This window comes from Narcine bancroftii, chromosome 1, assembly GCF_036971445.1.
Source record: "Narcine bancroftii isolate sNarBan1 chromosome 1, sNarBan1.hap1, whole genome shotgun sequence".
In the NCBI taxonomy this organism is placed as follows: domain Eukaryota; kingdom Metazoa; phylum Chordata; class Chondrichthyes; order Torpediniformes; family Narcinidae; genus Narcine; species Narcine bancroftii.
In genome coordinates, this window is record NC_091469.1 from 374,995,526 (window position 1) to 375,016,869 (window position 21,344).

At 44.3% G+C, this 21,344-nt stretch overlaps 1 protein-coding gene across 7 annotated transcripts in view; it reads left to right on the forward strand.

Moving 5' to 3' along the window:
• The window catches only part of sycp2l (synaptonemal complex protein 2-like), a 145,696-nt gene that overhangs the window by 116,928 nt on the left and 7,424 nt on the right, over positions 1–21,344 (forward strand). For 2 of the 7 annotated variants that reach the window (XM_069913360.1, XM_069913359.1), the window contains exons 23-31: positions 1,996–2,119; positions 4,841–4,899; positions 10,555–10,633; positions 13,334–13,477; positions 13,872–14,026; positions 16,282–16,376; positions 18,373–18,472; positions 18,565–18,623; positions 20,082–20,145. In XM_069913360.1, coding sequence (XP_069769461.1) covers positions 1,996–2,119; positions 4,841–4,899; positions 10,555–10,633; positions 13,334–13,477; positions 13,872–14,026; positions 16,282–16,376; positions 18,373–18,472; positions 18,565–18,623; positions 20,082–20,133 — 867 coding nt within the window. In that variant the 3' untranslated portion in view covers positions 20,134–20,145. Of the gene's footprint in view, positions 1–1,995; positions 2,120–4,840; positions 4,900–10,554; positions 10,634–13,333; positions 13,478–13,871; positions 14,027–16,281; positions 16,377–18,372; positions 18,473–18,564; positions 18,624–20,081; positions 20,176–21,344 lie in introns of those variants that run through there. The other 5 variants (XM_069913361.1, XM_069913362.1, XM_069913363.1 and 2 more) reach the window with 5 other exon arrangements.

Sequence of the window (21,344 nt, forward strand, 5' to 3'; positions counted from 1 at the left end):
ACCACAAATCCTCTTTCTTAATAATGGACTGGAATCTGGCCAAGCACTGAAATCGTGCTAACTGGCCATTCCCAACACACTCCCCCCTTTCCCGTGCCCCCTCACACTTACATCTCTATTTTCCTCTTCCCTCCTGTTTCCATCCACATACATCACATACCTTTCACCACTTCATTCCTTGCCCTCCTCCTTCCATTCACATCAACCCCACACATTTCACCACCTTGTCCCCTGCCCTCCATATGTGTGCGTGTATATGTATAAAATTTATATATATATATATATATATATATATATATAAATAAAAATGTACAGGTTGTCCCTGACTTACAACAGTAATTGGGACCGATGGATTGGTGGTATCTCAAAATGGATGGAATTGTGCCCGCACACATGGAGTACCAAAGTCTTAAAGGAAACTTTTTAATCAAATATTTTTTTCATCGTAGATATGACGATAACAACTTAAAGCTTCCTGAATTTGTCAATCAACCTTGGTGAATCTTCCCACATCTGGTCTGTGCTTACCTTGTTAGTCGGCATCCTGGGATCGATAGGCTGGGTGCAGCCATCTTGAATCCTGTGCGCATGCACAAGTCTTCAGTTGGCATAGGTGTGATGGGTTCTCATATTGGAGTTCGGATGGTGCATGAGCAAGGGTTGAGTGCCCTTAACTCTTGCACATGTGCCAACTGAACTCCAATATGTGAACCCACCATTCATGTGCTGACAGAAGACTCACATATGTGCACAGGAATTAAGATGGCTGCGCACAGGAATTAAGATGGCTGCACCCAGCTGAAGGAACCCAGGATGCCAACTAACAAGGTAAGTATGCAGATTTTGGGTATTACATGCCCTATTTCTGTAACAGTTTGTCAAATACAATATAAACAACATAGATCTTATATTTTTAAAAAATTTGCAAGTCATATTGTTATGAGCCCAGAGGACCCCAAAACCCAGCAACAATAGATATTCACCAAGACAAATGTTGTTTTTAATTATCTTTAAACATAGAATCAAACATGAACTTATCACTAACTTACTTAACCTAACTTAACCCCTTTTAATTCTAAGCACATGTGTATGTAATATGTGTGTAAGTTCAGAAAAGTTCTTTGGTTCACAGTCCAATCTAACTTCTCATTCCTCAAAGTTCACTGGTTGCAGGCAATTCATATACTGTGCACAGAATTTAATCTTTATCAAGTTCACCAGGCTTTGGTGAAAGGTAAATGGTTACCACTCAGGAATGTTCTTGTTGGTTTTCAGAGAGAGATTTGTTGTTCTAGGACATCCACAACTGATGTTCATCAGTCACCTCAGTGTCTTGCTGACGAAACTTGCCCCCTCTTTCTTTCAGGTCATCACAGAGTTCCTTTTTGTTTCTCTTATTTCAAGTGAAACATTAGGCAGCCAGTCCTCTCCTTTTGCATGAACCACAAGGGCTTTAACCAGGCCATCTTCCAGTCGGTCTTGCCAGTTTTCCCTGTTCCAGTCCCAGTTACTTCTGCTGGCTGTAACACTGTACAAGTGATCTCTCTCCCTCTCTCTCTGAGAGAAAGCCTGTTTGACTCTCTCTGCTTACAAAACCACATGATCCTCCAACAACTCTCCTTCCAGACAACAGCAGCTCCAGCATTCTCTTTCATCTGTTGTCTTTGGTAAACAACAATTCATTAGTGAAGTGTCTTGAGCATTCTTCAAAACTCTTGGAAAAGCTGTGTAGCCAATATGTCTAGCATTAGCAGAGCTCCAGTACTTCAAATAAGATCTGTTTTAGTATTTTTACTCTAACAAATCTTTCCCAAAAACATATCTATATACTTTGTCACTATATGTGTGATGGATGTAGGTCACGTCAGGGAGTATCTGTTAAAAAAAAAAAAAAAATATATATATATATATATATATATAAATAAAAATTGTTATTCAGTTGGAATGTTTGCATTTTTTTTTAAAATAAGCTGTTTTTCAAACTTTTGGTTCCAGATAACTCTGAGAAAACGGTTCGAAATGGCTTTAGAGGAACATGATATTTCTCCTGATGAACAGGTTTCTCCAGAATGTTCTGATCATCAAGCATCACCCGTACCAAATATGAAGAGGGTTAAACGTAAGACCTTTAAATATTTGGAGTAGTTCTTCCAGAAAATCCCAGCCCAATGATTTCAGACATCCCTGGTCAATACAAGCACAACAGGAATGGATTCCCAAAGTTTATGCACATGACCCTACATTGAGAATGACTGGGTTATTCTAGTCCAATCATTCTCAACCTTTTATTTGGTTATGGCTTCCTCAGACTCTGCTCAAAATTTATGGGCCCCCCTTCCTTGTGAACCTGTCAAGTTTTGATTTGTATAACCATATAACAATTGCAGCAGGGAAGCAGGCCATTATGGCCCTTCTGGCCAATGCCAAAACTCTTACACTCTCCTTGTTCCACTGACCCGTATTCTGCCCATAACCCTCCATACCCTTTCCATCCATATAGCTATCCAATTTTTTCTTAAAAGATAATATTGACTCTGCCTTCACCACCTCCAGTGGAAGCTAATTCCATACAGACACCACTCTTTGAGTAAAGAAACTCCCTCTTGTGTTACACCTTAACTTTTTCGCCCTAATTCTCAGCTCATGTCTTCTTGTTTGAATCTTCCCTATCCTCAATGGAAAAAACTATCCACATCTACTCTATCTATTCCCCTTAAAATAAAAAAAAATTCTATTAAATCCCCCCTCAGCCTTCTAAGCTCTAAGAAATAAAGATCTAACTTGTTTAACCTTTCTCTATAACATAGGTGCTAAAACCCAGGTATCATCCTGGTGAATCTTCTCTTACTCTCTATTTTGTTCACATCCTTCCTATAATTTGGTGACTAGAACTGAACACAATATTTCAAAATTGTTCTCACCAATGCCTTGTATAATTTTAACATTACCTCCCAACTCTTATACTCTCTGCTCTGATTTATAACAGCCAGCATTCCAAAAGCTTTCTTCACTATCCTATCCACCTGAGATTCCACTTTTAGGGAACTGTGTGCCATTATTCCTAAATCTCTCTGTTCAATTGCATTCTTTAACACCCTACCATTCACATGTATGTTCTATTTTGATTAGTCATACCAAAATGTAGCATCTCCCACTTGTCAGCATTAAACTTCATTTGCCAACTTTCAGCCCACTCTTTTAACTTGCCCAATCTTTCTGTAACCTTTGAAAACCTTCATTATCCACATCGCCACCTATCTTAGTATCATCTGCATACTTACTAACCCAATTTACCACCCATCATCTAGATCACTAATGTATATTACAAACCACAACGGACCCAGTACAGATCCTTGAGGTACACCACTAGCGACTGGTCTTGAACCTGACAAACAATTATTCACCTCCACTCTCTGACATCTCCCATCCAGCCACTCTTGAATCCATTTTACCACTTCAATATCCACACCTAATGTTTGAACCTTCTGTGTGGGACCTTGTCTCTAGTACTGACTGCACAAAAAAGAACCATAAGGAAAATATTCATGTAACGTGAGGTGAAAAGAAAACAAGGCTTTTACTTAAAAGTGCTGTGGCTCCAGGGCCTGTGATATACCAATGCACTAGATAAGTGCTCAAGCGCTGAAGAGCTGGCTCTGAATGGGCAACTAAAGCGGCATCATCTGCAAAGAGTAGTTCACGGACAAGTTTCTCTTGTGTCTTGGTGTGAGCCAAATGTTTGGCCTGGAAGTCAGCCTGAAGAAAACTGAGGTCCTCCATCAGCCAGCTCCCCACCATGACTACCAGCCCCCCCACATCTCCATCGGGCACACAAAACTCAAAACGGTCAACCAGTTTACCTATCTCGGCTGCACCATTTCATCAGATGCAAGGATCGACAATGAGATAGACAACAGACTCGCCAAGGCAAATAGCGCCTTTGGAAGACTACACAAAAGAGTCTGGAAAAACAACCAACTGAAAAACCTCACAAAGATAAGCGTATACAGAGCCGTTGTCATACCCACACTCCTGTTCGGCTCCGAATCATGGGTCCTCTACCGGCACCACCTACGGCTCCTAGAACGCTTCCACCAGCGTTGTCTCCGCTCCATCCTCAACATCCATTGGAGCGCTCACACCCCTAACGTCGAGGTACTCGAGATGGCAGAGGTCGACAGCATCGAGTCCACGCTGCTGAAGATCCAGCTGCGCTGGATGGGTCACGTCTCCAGAATGGAGGACCATCGCCTTCCCAAGATCGTATTATATGGCGAGCTCTCCACTGGCCACCGTGACAGAGGTGCACCAAAGAAAAGGTACAAGGACTGCCTAAAGAAATCTCTTGGTGCCTGCCACATTGACCACCGCCAGTGGGCTGATAACGCCTCAAACCGTGCATCTTGGCGCCTCACAGTTTGGCGGGCAGCAGCCTCCTTTGAAGAAGACCGCAGAGCCCACCTCACTGACAAAAGGCAAAGGAGGAAAAACCCAACACCCAACCCCAACCAACCAATTTTCCCTTGCAACCGCTGCAATCGTGTCTGCCTGTCCCGCATCGGACTGGTCAGCCACAAACGAGCCTGCAGCTGACGTGGACTTTTTACCCCCTCCATAAATCTTCGTCCGCGAAGCCAAGCCAAAGAAGAAAAAAGATAAGTGCTCCACACTCAGGAGGATTAGGCTTCTGGGCATTACATAAGGATTTGGAATTGAGTAATTGTTGAGGCTTGGGTTCAAAGGCCTTCACTATTTGCTATAAAGCTACGGGTTATGGTGAGCAACCTGGTGAAGGATGATATTGCTGCTTTTGATTGAGCCTTTCTTTTGTGTTCTCCAGCTGCCAGTTTCTCAGTTGGGGCAGACCTAAAATTGCTGACTCCACCTGACACATTGCAGGTAAGCACTTGAACCTGATGATGTGCCCTCTTGTCATTCCCTGGGTCATTACATTGCTCATTTGCTCTGTCCACTGCAGTAGCAGAGATGTCCCAGCGGCAAACCATATCAATTCTATGCCTTACTTCCACGTCGACATATCTGTCTATGGTCTCATGCACTGCCAAACTAAAGCCACCTGCAAATTAGAGGAGCAATACCTAATATTCTGTCTGAGTACTCTCAAACTGGATGGATTTAACGGGTACTTTAGTTTCTGTAATGTCTCTCTGCTTCCTCATTCTCCCTACCCTCTTCTCTCTCATTTGGGAGAGAGCTATCCCCTTGCTCAATCACTTCTCAGCTTTTTACTCTTTTTCCCTCCAACCTTTATCCACCTGGGACCTCTTCTGTGGCCCTGTGCACCTCATTCCCCCCCTCCCCAAAACTATTTGATTCAGAATCTTACCTACTTTTTGATCACACCTTGACAAAGGAGTCGTGGTTGAAACGTGATGCATCTTTGCTACATAAAGAAAGCTGTGTGACCTGCCATGTTTCCCAAGCACATTTGTGTATTAAACTACAATCATAGTGTCTGGGGATGTTTTTATTAACTCAATACATTGTCTGTTCAGCTTCACTGCACTCTGGCTGATGACATGGCGACTAGCATTAGCTGGGTCAATCTCAAACACAGGAGGAGTGCAACAACTTGTTTTAACAGTCCTGGATAAAGAAGTGAAATAGTTTTTTTTACCTCCCATGGGTCACGGTTGAATTGTCATCAGTGAGATTGAAGGTATCTTGCAGTTCTGAAATGGCCAATATCCTCACAAGAAAGGATACAAATAACCTCCCAAGGATGTTGGGGAACATAGAGACTAATGCAAGGGAGGAACTGAAAGAAATCAGTATCTCTAAGGACATGGTCTTGGGGAAATTGAAGGGATTGAAGGCCGATAAATCCCAAGGGCCTGATAATCTACATCCTAGGGTACTTAAGAAAGTGGACATTCAGATAGCAGATGCTTTAAGAATTATTTTCCAGAACTTGATAGACTCAGGATGAGTACCCATGGACTGGAGGGTAGCTAATGTTACCCCACTATTTAAAAAGCGGGGGTAGAGTAAAAGCAGGGAATTATCGGCTGGTGAGCCTTACATCAGTAGTGGGCAAAATAATGGTATCCATTATTAAGGATGTAATAGTGGAGCATATGACTAGCAGAGAAGGGACGGACAGAGTCAACATGGATTTACAAAAGGTAAATTGTGCTTGACAAATCTATTGGAATTCTTTGAGATGGTGACAGGTAAAATAGATGGGGGAGAGCCAGTGGATGTGGTGTACCTGGACTTCCAAAAGGCCTTCGATAAGGTCCCACATAAATGACTGGCTTCCAAAATCAAGGCTCATGGGATTGGGGGAAAGGTATTGATGTGGATTGAGAACTGGCTGGCAGATAGAAGACAGAGAGTTGGGATAAATGGCTTGTTTTCTGAGTGGCAGGCGGTGACCAGTGGGGTACCACAGGGATCTGTACTGGGACCCCAGCTGTTCACAATTTACATTAATGATCTTGATGAGGGGATTGGATGTAATATCTCCAAATATGCAGACAACACTAAGCTAGGAGGCGTTGTGTGCACTGAAGAGGGGGGTCAGGAAGCTCCAGTGTGATTTGGATAAATTGGGGGACTGGGCAGATACATGGCAAATACATTACAATGTGGAAAAATGTGGGGTTATCTACTTTGGTAATACAAACCAGAGGGCAAATTACTATTTGAATGGCAATAGATTGGGAGATGGGGAAGTGCAGAGAGACCTAGGGGTTCTTGTGCACCAGTCATTGAAGGCGAGCTTGGAGGTACAGCAGGCGGTTAAAAAGGCAAATGGTATGTTGGCCTTCATATCAAGAGGGTTTGAGTATAGGAACAAGGATACCTTACTGCAGCTGTACAGGGCCTTGGTGAGACCACACCTGGAGTATTGTGTGCAGTTTTGGTCACCTTATCTAAGGAAGGATGTTCTTGCAATGGAGGGAGTGCAGAGGCGATTCACCAGGCTGATACCTGGAATGGCAGGAATGACTTATGAGGAAAGATTGCGCAAATTGGGATTGTACTCGCTGGAGTTTAGAAGATTGAGAGGGGATCTCATAGAGACATATAAAATTCTGGCAGGACTGGACAGAATGGATGCGGAAGGGAGTCCAGAACCTGGGGCCATGGTTCAAGGATAATAGGCAAACCATTTAGGACCGAGATGAGGAGGAATTTCTTTACCCAGAGGGTGGTGAATCTGTGGAATTCATTGCCACAGAGAGCAGTAGAGGCAGGTTCATTGAATATATTTAAGAGGGAATTAGATATATTTCTTCACTATAAGGGAATTAGGGGTTATGGAGAGAAGGCGGGGACGGGGTACTGAACTTTAAGATCAGCCATGATCTCATTGAATGGCGGAGCAGGCAGGAAGGGCCGAATGACCTACTCCTGCTCCTATCTTCTATGTAACACATAGACTCTGCTGCAATGGGGTAGGAGATCCTTACCGGGGCAAGTGATTAATTGGAGACAGATAAACATGGTGCCATTTAACTTGGCAAGATTCTAGGTCTTGAATGCTATCTCATTTTAATTTTAATGGTACAGTGTGGTAGAAGGCCCATCCAGCCAATTAAAATCCAGTCACATCCACTTAACCAACCATATTTTGGAGGGTGTGAGGAAGCCAGAGCACCTGGGGAAAATCCACACTGGCCACAGGAAGAACAAATAAACTCCTTATGGACAGTGCTGGATCTGAACCTGGGTCTCTGGAGCTGTAATAGTGTTGCATGAATTGAGTCACCCACTGATCTTGAATTGGGGATTGCTGAGAATCGGTGAGGAGGTTGTATTTTTTTATGGCCTTGCTGTGTTTCACCTGTTCCTGTACTGATTTGCACACCACTACAAGCTGCATTGTATATGCATGAAATACAGGAATGTGGGGATCACCCTCGCATCTTCAGGCCTGTCATCATGTGTTTATTTTCTACCCCACACTGTTCCCACCTTTCTTCATCTAACACCAGCAACACAAGAATGCAGGAATGGGCTGCTCTTTCCTTCAAACCCCTACCACTATTCATTGTAATCATGACTGATGCATACTGGCCTTAATGTGCCGTTTCTGTGCCATTTCCGGGTAAGCCCTCAATGCCTCCATCTTTCACGATGAAGGTTTTACAGCCTAAAATGACCTTCTGTTGCTCTCCACAGATGGTACCTGACCTGCTGAGTTCCTTCAGCACCTAGTGTGTTGCTCCAGTTTTCCAGCACCTGCAGGCTTTATATCATCTCCTCAAATCCATCCAATTCCCAGCCTCTTGTACCCTCAAAGGCAGAGAGTCCCAAAGGTGCACTACTTTCTGAGTGAACAGAGTTGGCTTTAAGTGACTGAGCCCTTATTCTGTACCAGTATGCCATTGTTCGACTCTTCCACTGGTGGAAGCATTTCAACAAGCCCTCCCCCCAGCCACCCACTCTGCACTTGGGATCCTTGCATGTTTCTAAATTTCAAGGAATGCAGACCCAACCTGTCCAGACTCCTCAGCAACAAATGCATAACTCGTCAATTTATCCAGCTAGTGCTATAAATGCACCTCCTCTGGTTATCTCAGCCTCTCTGCCTTTTAGGTTGCAAGTTGGTCATTCTAACCACTTTCTCTTCAAATTGGTTTCTTTGAAATTTCATGCTGTTTATTTTTTTACATTACCACATTGGTAATCTTTAAACTTTATATAGAAAGTGGTAAGTTTCTTTGTCTAAAGCAAGGGTTCTCAACCTTTTTCTTTCCACTCACTTTAAGTAATCCCTATGCCAAAGGTGCTCTGTGATTAGTAAGGGATTGGTTAAGGTGGAACGTGAATGGGAAGGGAAGGTTAAGAATCACTGCCCTAGACCCTATTGTTACTGAAATATTTTGCTTGAGAAAAATTGTCGTGGTCCATTTCCTTCTGAGTTATGAAACCAAGCATAATGAGTCAATTATGTACGATTAAAATAGTGGTTTTCAAACTTTTTCTTTTCACCCACGTACCACCTTAAGGAATCCCTTACTAATCACAGAGCACTTATGGCAGAGGTAATACTTAAAGTGGTATATGAATGGAAAGAAAAAGGTAGAGTACCACTGGTCTAAACCTTTTATTCAATGCATACTTAATACAAGCTCATCACCTTGGATCTTCCACTCAGGATAAGACCTTTAACTTCTTGATGGTTCCCAAGGAAGGGGATCTGTCAGCTCTTGTGCCCAATTGTTGTTGCACCTCTTTTTCCCCATTCCTTATTATCATTTCAATAATAAGGGAAACCAAAATTGCTCAGTTCTTTTTTTTGTGGGGGGGGGTGAGGGGAAGGAAGATGATATACTTGAGTCTGAACTATTTGTCTATGGCACAACAGAGCTTCAACTTCTTTATAACCATAAAAAAAGGTTGTCAAGCTGGAGAGGTGCAGAGAAGATTTAAAAGGATGTTGCCATGACTCTAGGGATAGGGGTGTTTCTGGGCTATAGGGAGAGGTTGAGGCAGCTGGAACTTTATTCCTTGGAGTGTAGGAGGATGAACGGTGATCACTTACGTGTATTGAACACTGCAGGCTCGTAGGCTTGAAGGGCCTGTTACCAGCTATATCTCTAAATTAAATTAAGAGAAACACAAATCAAACAGTGGTTCAAGGTAGCAATTCACCACTGCCTGATCAAAGCAAGTGGGGTAGTGTAAGGTAAAACATCATGAGATGGGAATGTGTAGGGAGTTACCCTGTACAGGGCAGTAACAAGAAGGGGAGGTGTCCTTGTACTCCTGTTAGGTAGAACATCATGAGATGGGAATGAACAGGGCTGTAACAAGATGTAAATGCATCCTTGTACTTACAAGATAAGAGAGACATTGATGGATTGAGAGGCAGGAAGCTAGCAGGGAAAGGATAGCAACAGTTTTAGTCATTGGACAAGTAATGATATGATGATGTTCTAAGCATGTATCCAAGGGTATAAAAAATCACCATTTTGCTGATAACGGCAGAATGCATTCTCCGACTAACATGTTTAGTCGCAAGTGTTACAATGCGGTAATAAAGAACAAAGAACCCTGATTTCGACTCAGCCTGGTGTTTGTCTCACTCATTCATGAACAAAGCAGACCTAACAGGTAGAGCAATAAATGCTGGTCTCGAATTTTAAAAATCATTGCTCTATTAAATTGGATGTTATTCTGGTTGGCTTGATGGGAAAGTGATCTGTTTCTGTGCATTCTGTTGTTCCTACTGGAATCATTCAACTGAAGTGAAATAACATGATCTAGTCAGTCATTCTTCTAAGTTCAAACTCATTAATAATATCTGGAAAATAGAAAAGTATAAAGTTTGCACATTTCACCCATTGAGAGGGAAGGACAAGTTCTAGGCTAAATCCTTGTTTGGTAATGTGTTCCAGATAATTTATGGTCACTGAACACAATCCACAAAATTTGTAATTTTAAGTTAGACATTTTTTATGTAAGATGCCTGGCAATATGAATAACATGTTTGGTTAAAAGTTTAACCTCTTTATACTCAATTCTTCCATTTTATTCCCTTTGCTGTTTGCTTAACAGTGATTCTTTTTTATTAATTAGAAAATTACACTCCCATCGATTAAAATCTCAGTGATGACATCCACCAAAGAACAGATTCCAGCAACTGAAGAAATGTCAGGTATTAGTTCCAGAATTTAGGATTCAGTCACTGAGTCAATTATAGTCATAAGGATTAGTTTTGTATATTTTACTACAAATATTGTGGGATTTTTATTTAAAACATTTTCTAACCACCACTTATGTACTGGGATTTGGAAATCCAATGTATATACTGGAGGTGCCTACAATATAGTTTTGTCCTGGCAGTCCCATATGTTCTCACAAACATCATATCTGCAGTGATCTAGTACTTGCCTTTGAATATCAAAAAGATGTCAATTTTTTAAAAAAATTAGCCATCTTATTTTCAAATGTAACTTCACACTTCCAGAGAAAACCTTTCATGGTTACTTTGAACTGTTTCTCGTGGGACTCGGCAAGATCCTACCAGACTATTTTATGGTGTACAACTGAAGAACTTTATTTTTAATTTGTCATCGATATCAATGAATTGGATGCTAACGTGGTAAATTGGATCAGCAAGTTTGTAAATGACACAAAGATTGGAGATGTTGTGGACAGCAAGGAACGCTTTCAAAGCCTGCAAAGGTGGAAGACCAGCTGCAAAAATGGGCTGAAAAATGGCAGATGGAATTTAATGCAGACAAGTGTTTGGTGTTTCATTTTGGAAGGAAAAACCAAGAAAGGACATACACTGTAAATGGTAGAAGAATGCAGTAGAACAGAGGGATCTGGGAATACAGACACATCATTCCCTGAAAGCAAAGTCACAGATAGCTCGGGTTGTAAAATAACTTTTGGCATATTGGCCTTCATAAATCAAAGTATTATTGGAGTTGGGATGTTATGGTAAAGTTGTATAAGACATTGGTGAGGCCACATTTGGAGTATTGTGTGCAGTTTGGTCAACTAACTACAGGAAAGATGCCAATAAGAAAGAAAAAGAATGCAGATTTAATAGCATGTTGCAGGGACTTCAGGAATTGAGTTTCAGGGAAAGGTTAAACAGGTTAGGACATTTTTTCCCCTGGAGCATTTGAAAGGTGCTCTATTATGAGGGGTATAATAGGCAGAATAAATTTAGGTAGGCTTTTTTCCACTGAGGTTAGATGCGATATAAACCAGAGGACATGGTTTAAGGGTGAAAGGGGAAAAGTTTAAGTGAAACTTCTTCACACATACTGGTGGGAGTGTGGAATGAGCTGCCAGCTCGAGTGGTAAAGGTAGGCTCAATCTCAACATTTAAGAAAAATTTGGACAAGTACCGAGATGGGAGGGGAATGGAGGGCTATTGTCTATGTGTAGGTCAGTGGGACTAGGCAGAATTATAGTTTGGCACAGAATAGAAGGGCCAAAGGTCCTGTTTCTGTGCTCTAATGTTTTATGGTTTTATTAAATATCACATTATGATTATTTTGGTTGCAATTAGGAATTGTTGATTAATTGTCCTGGTGGTCAGCTGTAGAGTACAAAATCCACTATTTCGAAGTCACATTAATAATCTTGTGAAACCATTATGGTAAACTAATAACCTCTCCTTGAATGTGAATCTTATGAACTCACTGGCCATCTGATTAAATTAAAAAAAAATTTTGTGAAACTTCAACTTAACCAGTTTTCTCACTAGACCATGGATAATCCAGATTCTTCCTTGCTATTTTAATTCCTAAATCAATATCATGCACGATTTATACAGTACTTTTTTTTCCCTTGGAGCCCTTGTTACACTTTTGGAGTTGGGGAAGGAATCTCGTCTCTGGGCTTCCTTGATGCTGGTTCCTGTGCTATTATGTGATTATCGATGGCCTCCAACAAGCCTTGATGATCTTTATCCATTCTTTCTCTGTAATTGTTCTAAAAAATATCCCTTGTATCTGTTGATCTTTTCTCTGCCTCAGTCTTCCTAATTTGGACAAAAACAAATCAATTTGTGAATTGGGAGCAGACAGAGGTCATTCAGCTCACTGAGCCTCCCTGTCATTCAATAACATAGGGATTGATATAACAGTAATGCTGCATTCCTGCCCACCCCTGGTAACCTTGTTTATTAAGTATCTACCTCCTCTGCTTTAAATATTTTGAAGAATTCCAACCTGCCATGCCTTTTCTGGGAAATTGCACCACTGCAAGTCACTTTTTTTTGGCACCAGGATGACTGAATATTTATCTCATGTATTTATTGTCTTTTTAATTCAATTGAATTCAGTATTTTCATTTATTTATATAAGTAGCTGTTTGCTGCAGCAAGCCAGACTTTTGATGGTTGGGAACATTGTAGAATGTATATGACAATAAACTCATTACCAAGTTCCTCCCTCTCCCTCTCCCTCTCCCTCTCCCTCTCCCTCTCCCTCTCCCTCTCCCTCTCCCTCTCCCTCTCCCTCTCCCTCTCCCTCTCCCTCTCCCTCTCCCTCTCATGCATTTTGATGTGCTGGGAGGACAAGAGTTGGGGCTTCCCAACATTTTGTCTTCATGGGACCCTATTGGATCTGAACCCCCTACTCTCCCTGACTGGCTCCCACTGGTCTGCACTGACCTTTTAAATTGTCAATTTGTTCTCCATTCAAATTCAAACCTAATCCAAACCAGCCTGGCCTTGCTCTAGTTGCTCTATCCTTGCCCTTTCATCTCACTCCTATTAAGACTATCTCTGTAGACTTTGCTACCTAATAGCTCTGCATTTCAATCATCCTCCATTGCGTATCTTCAAATCAATGCCTCATTGATGTGTGTAACCTTGTGCTCCTGACGATAACAGGTGATGCGGGGCAACAATCTGCCAATTCTCCCTCAACCAAATATTTAAATGATGTCATCAGCATGGATGACGTTGAACAAACTCCGTTTCCTCATTATAAACCAAAACGGCTGTTTACCTCTGAAAAGTACCAAAGAACTGGTGGTAAGTTTGGGACTGGATCTGTGAGGATTTTAGGCTCTATAACCCCCCTCATTCTTGAATGCCATGGAGTTTCTCAAAAAGTAAGACTAAATGATCTTTGGAGCACACAGAAATATGATGAAATATTAATTTTTTTAGATTAAATTTTATTTAATTTTGTGCTGGCAGGCCCTTCTGAAGCACTAGCCTGCGATGCCCAATTATGCCCATATAACCAATTAACACTGGACATCTTTGGAATATGGGAAGAAACTAGAACACCCAGAGGGAAACCCACTTTATGGGGAGACAATGAAGATTTGAACCCGGGTCATTTTCTTGTGAGATGAATGGTGGGTCATAATATACTCCTTTTAATCTGTTGAACCCTTTGCCATTTGATCTGACTTCCAAGCAGGGACCTTGGGAAGTTTCCTTTACTCACCAGCACCTGACAAAGTGGAGCAGCTGAGTGAACAAGCCCAGCCGGAACTGGAAGATAGTTGTTTGAGTAACACAAATATCAGCGCTGCATTTCATAGCTTCACCGAGGGAGTGAGGAAATTGGAGGTAAGCTTGTTTATTTGACAAGAAAAAGCTCATGATTGAGGACCAGATTGGCTTGTTACTTTGACTCATTTAGTCATCAACAAATTAAGATCCGGGATGTGTGTAGTTTTGACAGACATGCAGCATGGAAACCGTCCCTCTTCAGAGTCCACGCTGACATCAACTGGTTGTTTACACAAATCATGTATGTATCAATCAAGTGACTTTACGTGTGAGGTCCAGTGCCTCTGTAACACAGCACTTTCAACCTCACCCAATCAAGTTCATGTTCATTCTATCCACAGCCTGATGATGTGACAGAGATTGTTTGCCAAGCAGACTGATTAGCCATCCTGTACATGGTGCAACAAGTAAGACATAGTACAGAGTGACAGAGAGAAATCAGAAGGGACAGTGAAGAGTTAATGATTGGAAGTGTTGTAGACAAAGGATGGAGTATGAATATAGTGGGTCTTCAGGAGTTGAGTTACAGGGAAAGATTAAACGGATTAGGATTTTATTCCTTGGAGTGTAGAAGAATGAGGGGAGATTTGATGGAGGTTTACAAAATTATGAGGGGTATAGACAGTAAATGCAAATAGGCTCTTTCCACTTACATTAAGAGAGATAAATACAAGAAGTCATGACTTTAAGGTGAAAGGGGAACATTAGGGGGAGCGTTTTCACTCAGAAAATAGCGGCCGAGGGACCAGCAGTCGAGGGAGACGGCCGAGGGACCGGCGGTCGGGGGAGGCGGCCGAGGGACCGGCGGTCGGGGGAGGCGGCCGAGGGACCGGCGTTCGGGGGAGGCGGCAGAGGGACCGGCGGTCGGGGGAGGCGGCCGAGGGACCGGCGGTCGGGGGAGGCGGCCGAGGGACCGGCGGTCGGGGGAGGCGGCCGAGGGACCGGCGGTCGGGGGAGGCGGCCGAGGGACCGGCGGTCGGGGGAGGCGGCCGAGGGACCGGCGGTCGGGGGAGGCGGCCGAGGGACCGGCGGTCGGGGGAGGCGGCCGAGGGACCGGCGGTCGGGGGAGGCGGCCGAGGGACCGGCGGTCGGGGGAGGCGGCCGAGGGACCGGCGGTCGGGGGAGGCGGCCGAGGGACCGGCGGTCGGGGGAGGCGGCCGAGGGACCGGCGGTCGGGGGAGGCGGCCGAGGGACCGGCGGTCGGGGGAGGCGGCCGAGGGACCGGCGGTCGGGGGAGGCGGCCGAGGGACCGGCGGTCGGGGGAGGCGGCCGAGGGACCGGCGGTCGGGGGAGGCGGCCGAGGGACCGGCGGTCGGGGGAGGCGGCCGAGGGACCGGCGGTCGGGGGAGGCGGCCGAGGGACCGGCGGTCGGGGGAGGCGGCCGAGGGACCGGCGGTCGGGGGAGGCGGCCGAGGGACCGGCGGTCGGGGGAGGCGGCCGAGGGACCGGCGGTCGGGGGAGGCGGCCGAGGGACCGGCGGTCGGGGGAGGCGGCCGAGGGACCGGCGGTCGGGGGAGGCGGCCGAGGGACCGGCGGTCGGGGGAGGCGGCCGAGGGACCGGCGGTCGGGGGAGGCGGCCGAGGGACCGGCGGTCGGGGGAGGCGGCCGAGGGACCGGCGGTCGGGGGAGGCGGCCGAGGGACCGGCGGTCGGGGGAGGCGGCCGAGGGACCGGCGGTCGGGGGAGGCGGCCGAGGGACCGGCGGTCGGGGGAGGCGGCCGAGGGACCGGCGGTCGGGGGAGGCGGCCGAGGGACCGGCGGTCGGGGGAGGCGGCCGAGGGACCGGCGGTCGGGGGAGGCGGCCGAGGGACCGGCGGTCGGGGGAGGCGGCCGAGGGACCGGCGGTCGGGGGAGGCGGCCGAGGGACCGGCGGTCGGGGGAGGCGGCCGAGGGACCGGCGGTCGGGGGAGGCGGCCGAGGGACCGGCGGTCGGGGGAGGCGGCCGAGGGACCGGCGGTCGGGACCGGCGGCCGAGGGACCGGCGGTCGGGACCGGCGGCCGGGTGGCTGAGGGACCGGCGGCCGGGGGAGGCGGCCGGGGGACCGGCGGCCGGGGGACCATGGTTGGGGGAGGTAGTCGGGGATACAGCCGTGGGACCGCGGTTGGGGGAGGCGGCCGGGTGACTGGAAGGGGGTGGGGTGGATACTGCAGCACAATTTTGGTGGGCTTTCCGAAATCTGGAAAAATCTGAAATTCAAAATACACTCGCCGCCAAGGGTTCCGGATAAAGGATCGTGTACCTGTATCTCATCTTAAATGCCAGATATTAGATAATTGTTGTGACATTGTACTTTAATGAAATGTTCTGATTAGCTGTGTTACAGAAGCATTGAACACTGCTCCAGGCAGTCCCTGAAGTCCAGTGAAGAGAAGTTTTCTGAGCTGATGAATCAGATACACATGTGCAGGTGTGAACCTTTTTACTTGAGTGCCAAGCTGTTCATGGTCAATAACACAGTAGCCTCTGAGCAGCACCTCTCTGTTCAGGAATTTTAAATAAGATTGGCAATTTGAAGTGTGTTACATTGGAAATCCTGATTATTTATCTATCTATTTCAATCGGCTTCAAATCTGCTATTTGATCCCATTTTATATGCAAAGTGAAATCCCTGTTATCCAGAATTCAAGCAACCAGTAAAAAATTGTGGTAGTAAATAGGTAAAAAAATGCATAATGTAAAATTGGTACCCCCTCGTGGTCAGTTCGCCATTCATGCAATACACAGTCTTAAGCAACCAGAAACTTCACTTATTCAGCATCGACCACTCCTCTTAGGTGCCGGCTTATGGGGGTTTTACTATACATAGAGATACAAATATATTTCGGCCCATAATGTCCATGCTACAAAATACTATCCAAATTATATGAAAACTGCTTGCTCGTGATGCGTTTCCCTCCAACCCCTGCATATTCATGTCTTTAGCAAGAAGTACCATATCCACTTCCACCACTACCCCTGGCAACCTGTTCAAGAGACCCACCACTGTTTTCAAAATCAAAACCTGCCTCACTCCTCTCATTCAAACTATCCCCCTCTCATCTTAAAGGCATAGTCTGGAGCACCAATTCTCAATCTTTCTTTGGATATGCCCTCCCCCTCCAGGACTCACCTCAAAGTTTTTGGGCCCCCTTCACTGTAAAGCAGTCAAGTTTTGGTTTCTTCTATACTTTTTCTCCTATCGATTATATAAAGAAACCTTGCGTGAGGTGAAAAGAAAACAAAGCCTTTACTTGAATGTGCTGTGCTTCCCTGCCCACCCCGCCCCCCCCCCCCAGCTTGAGAATGGCTACTTGAAAGAATGACATTTTTTTAAAACCTGGAAGACCGCACTCTTCTTTCTTTGAGGCTCTCATCATTTTATGTGCAGGTTATTGTCCCATCTTGTCCACGTCCTACCTCATGCCTCCTCCCTACTCCCAGTCCATACTCATTGTCCCTTTTTGATCCTTTTATTAAAGGCAAACATGATTCTTCTACTTTGAACAGGCATAAAGGGTTTAGGCCAAAAGAACCACAGCACAGAGTAAGCTCAAAAGAACTGAGAGGCAGAATCAAAGCTCCCGTCATTATGTAGTTTTGCCAGCTGTCTTCCAGTGGGTGTGCTGGTATCAATATAATTCCTTTGACTGTTACAGAAAGATAGTAAGATGGATGTGTCATTCTGATTTTTAAAAAAGATTATTTTTCATGTATATTCAGATTCATTTTATTGACATGTGCACAAGATGCTCTGAAAAGGTTTAATTTGCTTGTCCTGTAAAGGCAAACAGTTGCCATTATTGAAACAAGAAAAAGAGTGAGTCCCTTGAGACATTGCTCAGCCCTGGGACTTCTGCTGGCTCCATTGTTGCCTTTTGTGTTACCATGTGGCCTGTTCTTCAGTAGAGAGTATCCAAAATCACTTCTGCCGTGTTGTTACCCACACCCCACTCGTTGGTGCACCTTTGCAAATCCCAATCCTGATTTCTTGTTCCTGGCAGGTAGTCTGGTGTGAGGCCTACAGCTGTCAAGGTGGAGCTGGAGCCTAGCTTTAGCTCTGTACTGCTCTGTGAAGCAATTTGGTGGAAACTGACAGAGCCTCCCCGCCATGCTATAGATTCCCATCCCTGTGGAGCTCCTCCTGGAGGATGGGGTTGGGGTTGCATTCTTTCTGGTACTATGCTCAGATCTGACTGCCAACCTATCCACACTGACTTTGATGTAAAACACTATGTGCCCCATTTCTCTCCACTACCTTGCCAACAAAGTCAAGGCTGGCCAGTTCCTATCAGATGGTAGGATCCCACAGAGATGCACGGAAAGGATGTGACTTCGTTCTACTTCCCATCCGTCAAAACGAGGAGCACCAGCATTCCCTACCCCTTCAATGCGAGTGTGACCTTTAACATTTTTACATCCAAAAGGGTCCAAAAATTGAGCACATTTGAGACAATAATTGCTAAGGAACTGAAGAGCCTTGAGGAAGATACACAAACTCTGAAGAATTGGGAAGAAGAGAATCTGGTATGCGATGGTTTTAGTTTCAATAACCCATGTGTTTTTTTTTCTCTTTCACCAAGTAAAAGATGTCTTCTTTGTTTTTCCTTTGAAACTAGAGCTTTTGGAAACAGCAGACTCTGAAGTTGTCGCAGTTTTATAAAAAGCAACAGCAGAGGTGACATTGTGTGCATTTGCTTTTCTCTTTCTCTCTGAATCTCTTTTGTATTTATGGGTATTTGCAAAATAAGAAAGATTTAAGATGAGCCTGTTCTTTGCTCTGACTGACTGGTTGTCAATGCTCCAGAACCAAGGTAGCTTCTGATTTCCGACGAGGAAAGATTAGACTAATTTGCTGGATTTTTTTCTATAGAGCTTATCGTCCTGTTGGGAAGGATAGAATAAAGCTGTGAGCAAGTGTTCTCTTACCTGGACTTTACATGGGGAATCATGTTGTCCCAACACACAGATTTGTCAGGAATGCCTAGTGCTGAGCAGGACATCCTCAAATCTCAGTGAGAAAACTGATGTAAAACTCATTAAATCTATTTTGAAAATAACATACATACAATAATGGCCTTGAGACATAGAACTACAAAATTACAGTGGATGGTTGATCATTGAGTCCATGTAGATGGAGTTTGCATTTGCTTTCTGCCAATGTTTTTTGACTTTTGAGCTTTCCTTGGTTAATTTGGTAGATCCATAGAACATTACAACAGCCATTCTCAACTTTTTGTTGGCTTTGGCCCTCTTAGGACTCTGCTCAAAGTTTATGGTCCCCTTCCCTGTGAAGTAGTCAAGTTTTGTTGGTTCTATAAGTCTCTCCAACTGACTAGATTTAAAAAAAACATTAAAACATTTTATGATTAAAATCTGTTCCTCTTAATTGTTCTAAGGGCCCCAATGGGAATAGCTATCCAACAGGATAGAAACAGACTCTTTGGCACATCTATTCTGCCTTGTCCCATTGATCTGCATTCCAACCATATCCTCCCATACCCTCCCATCCATGTACCTATCCAAATATTTCTTAAATGCCAAAATTGAGCCCGAGTTCACTACTCCAGCTGGCAGCTCATTCCACACTCTTAACCACTCTCTGCGTGAAGTTCGCCCAACTGTTCCCTTTAAACCTTTCCCCCTTCACAGTTAACCCATGTCCTCTAGATCTCATCTCACTCAGCCTCAGTGGAAAAAGCCTGCTTGCCTTTATTTGAGCTATACCCTTCATAATTTTGTATACCTCAATCTAATCTCCCCTCATTCTTCTGTGCTCCAGGGAATAAAGTGCTAACCTGTTTAACCTTTCCCTATAACTCATTTCCTAAAGTCCGGGCAACTTCCTTGTCAACCTTCTCCGCACTTTTTCCAAACTTATTGATATCCTTCCTGTAGTTAGGTGACTAAAGCTTAACTTTCCAACACTTGCACTCAATTCTTTGATTTATGAATGCCAATGTGCCAAAAGCTGTGATACCACTTTCAGAGAAATGTGCATTTATTCCTAGATCCCTTTATTTTGCAGTACTCCTCAGTGCCGCATCATTCACCATGTATGTCCTACATTTGCTGAAATTTTATTAAGTTGCTGAACTTGATTCCAATTTTTTCTTGTTTTATTTTCTTTGGACAGAATAAATATGTTAATGTCATCAGAAGAAGACAATCCAGGAATACCCAAGTAGATGTAAACCATGGTAAAGAGTTTGTAATAAAGCGGATATGGCCTTGCATTTGTTGTAATTCCAAAATCTATTGACTGGGATGTTTATGAAATTCACGGTATATATTGTTGACTTGCCTCTACATTTCTTCTTCAGTATCATGTTGAATTTGAAAGTGTTAAAGAATTTTAGAGTGCCACATAGAGTATTTGCTACCAAATGTCATTGGGTTTAAGTGAGGAGAAATCAGTTCTGTCCAGTAAATATGCAGACGATACTAAGATAGGTGGAATAGTGGATAATGAAGAAGGTTTTCAAGGATTGCAGAAGGATTTGGGCTGCTTAGAAAAGTGGGCTGAAAAATGGCAGATGGAATTTAATGCTGATAAGTGTGAGGTGCTTCATTTTGGTAAGAAGAATCAGAATAGGACATATGTGGTAAATGGGAGAGCATTGAGGAATACAGAAGAGCAGAAAGATTTACGAGTAACGGTACATCGTTCCTTGAAGGTAGAAACTCACGTGAATAGGGTGGTGAAGAAGGCTTTTAGTATGCTGGCCTTTATCAATCATTGCATGGAATATAGGAGCTGGGAGGTGATGTTGAGATTGTATAAGACGTTGGTGCGGCCTAATTTGGAGTTCTGTGTGCAGTTCTGGTCGCCTAATTATAGGAAGGATATAAACAGAGTGGAGAGAGTGCAGAGAAGGTTTACCAGAATGTTACCTGGGTTTAAGCATCTAGAGTATAGGGAGAGATTGGACAGATTAGGTCTTTATTCTTTGGAGCGTAGAAGGTTGAGAGGGGATTTGATAGAAGTATTTAAGATTATGAAAGGAATAGACAGAGTGGATGTGGATAGACTATTTCCGTTAAGAGGAGGAAAGATTAAAACAAGAGGACATGAGTTAAGAATTAAGGGGCAGAGGTTTAGAGGTAACATGAGGGGGAAATTCTTTACTCAGAGAGTGGTAGCCGTGTGGAATGATCTTCCGGGAGAAATAGTGGCGGCGGAGTTGATTGTATTATTTAAGAAAAGGTTGGACAGGTATATGGATGAGAAGAAGATGGAGGGTTATGGGCATTGTGCAGGGAGGTGGGACTAGAAAGGGGTGTTTGGTTCGGTGCGGACTAGAAGGGCCTAATGGCCTGTTTCCGTGCTGTAATTGTTATGTTGATGTTAATATTCCTAAGTCTGTGATCTATTGGTTGATGTAGAGGTGGATAAGAT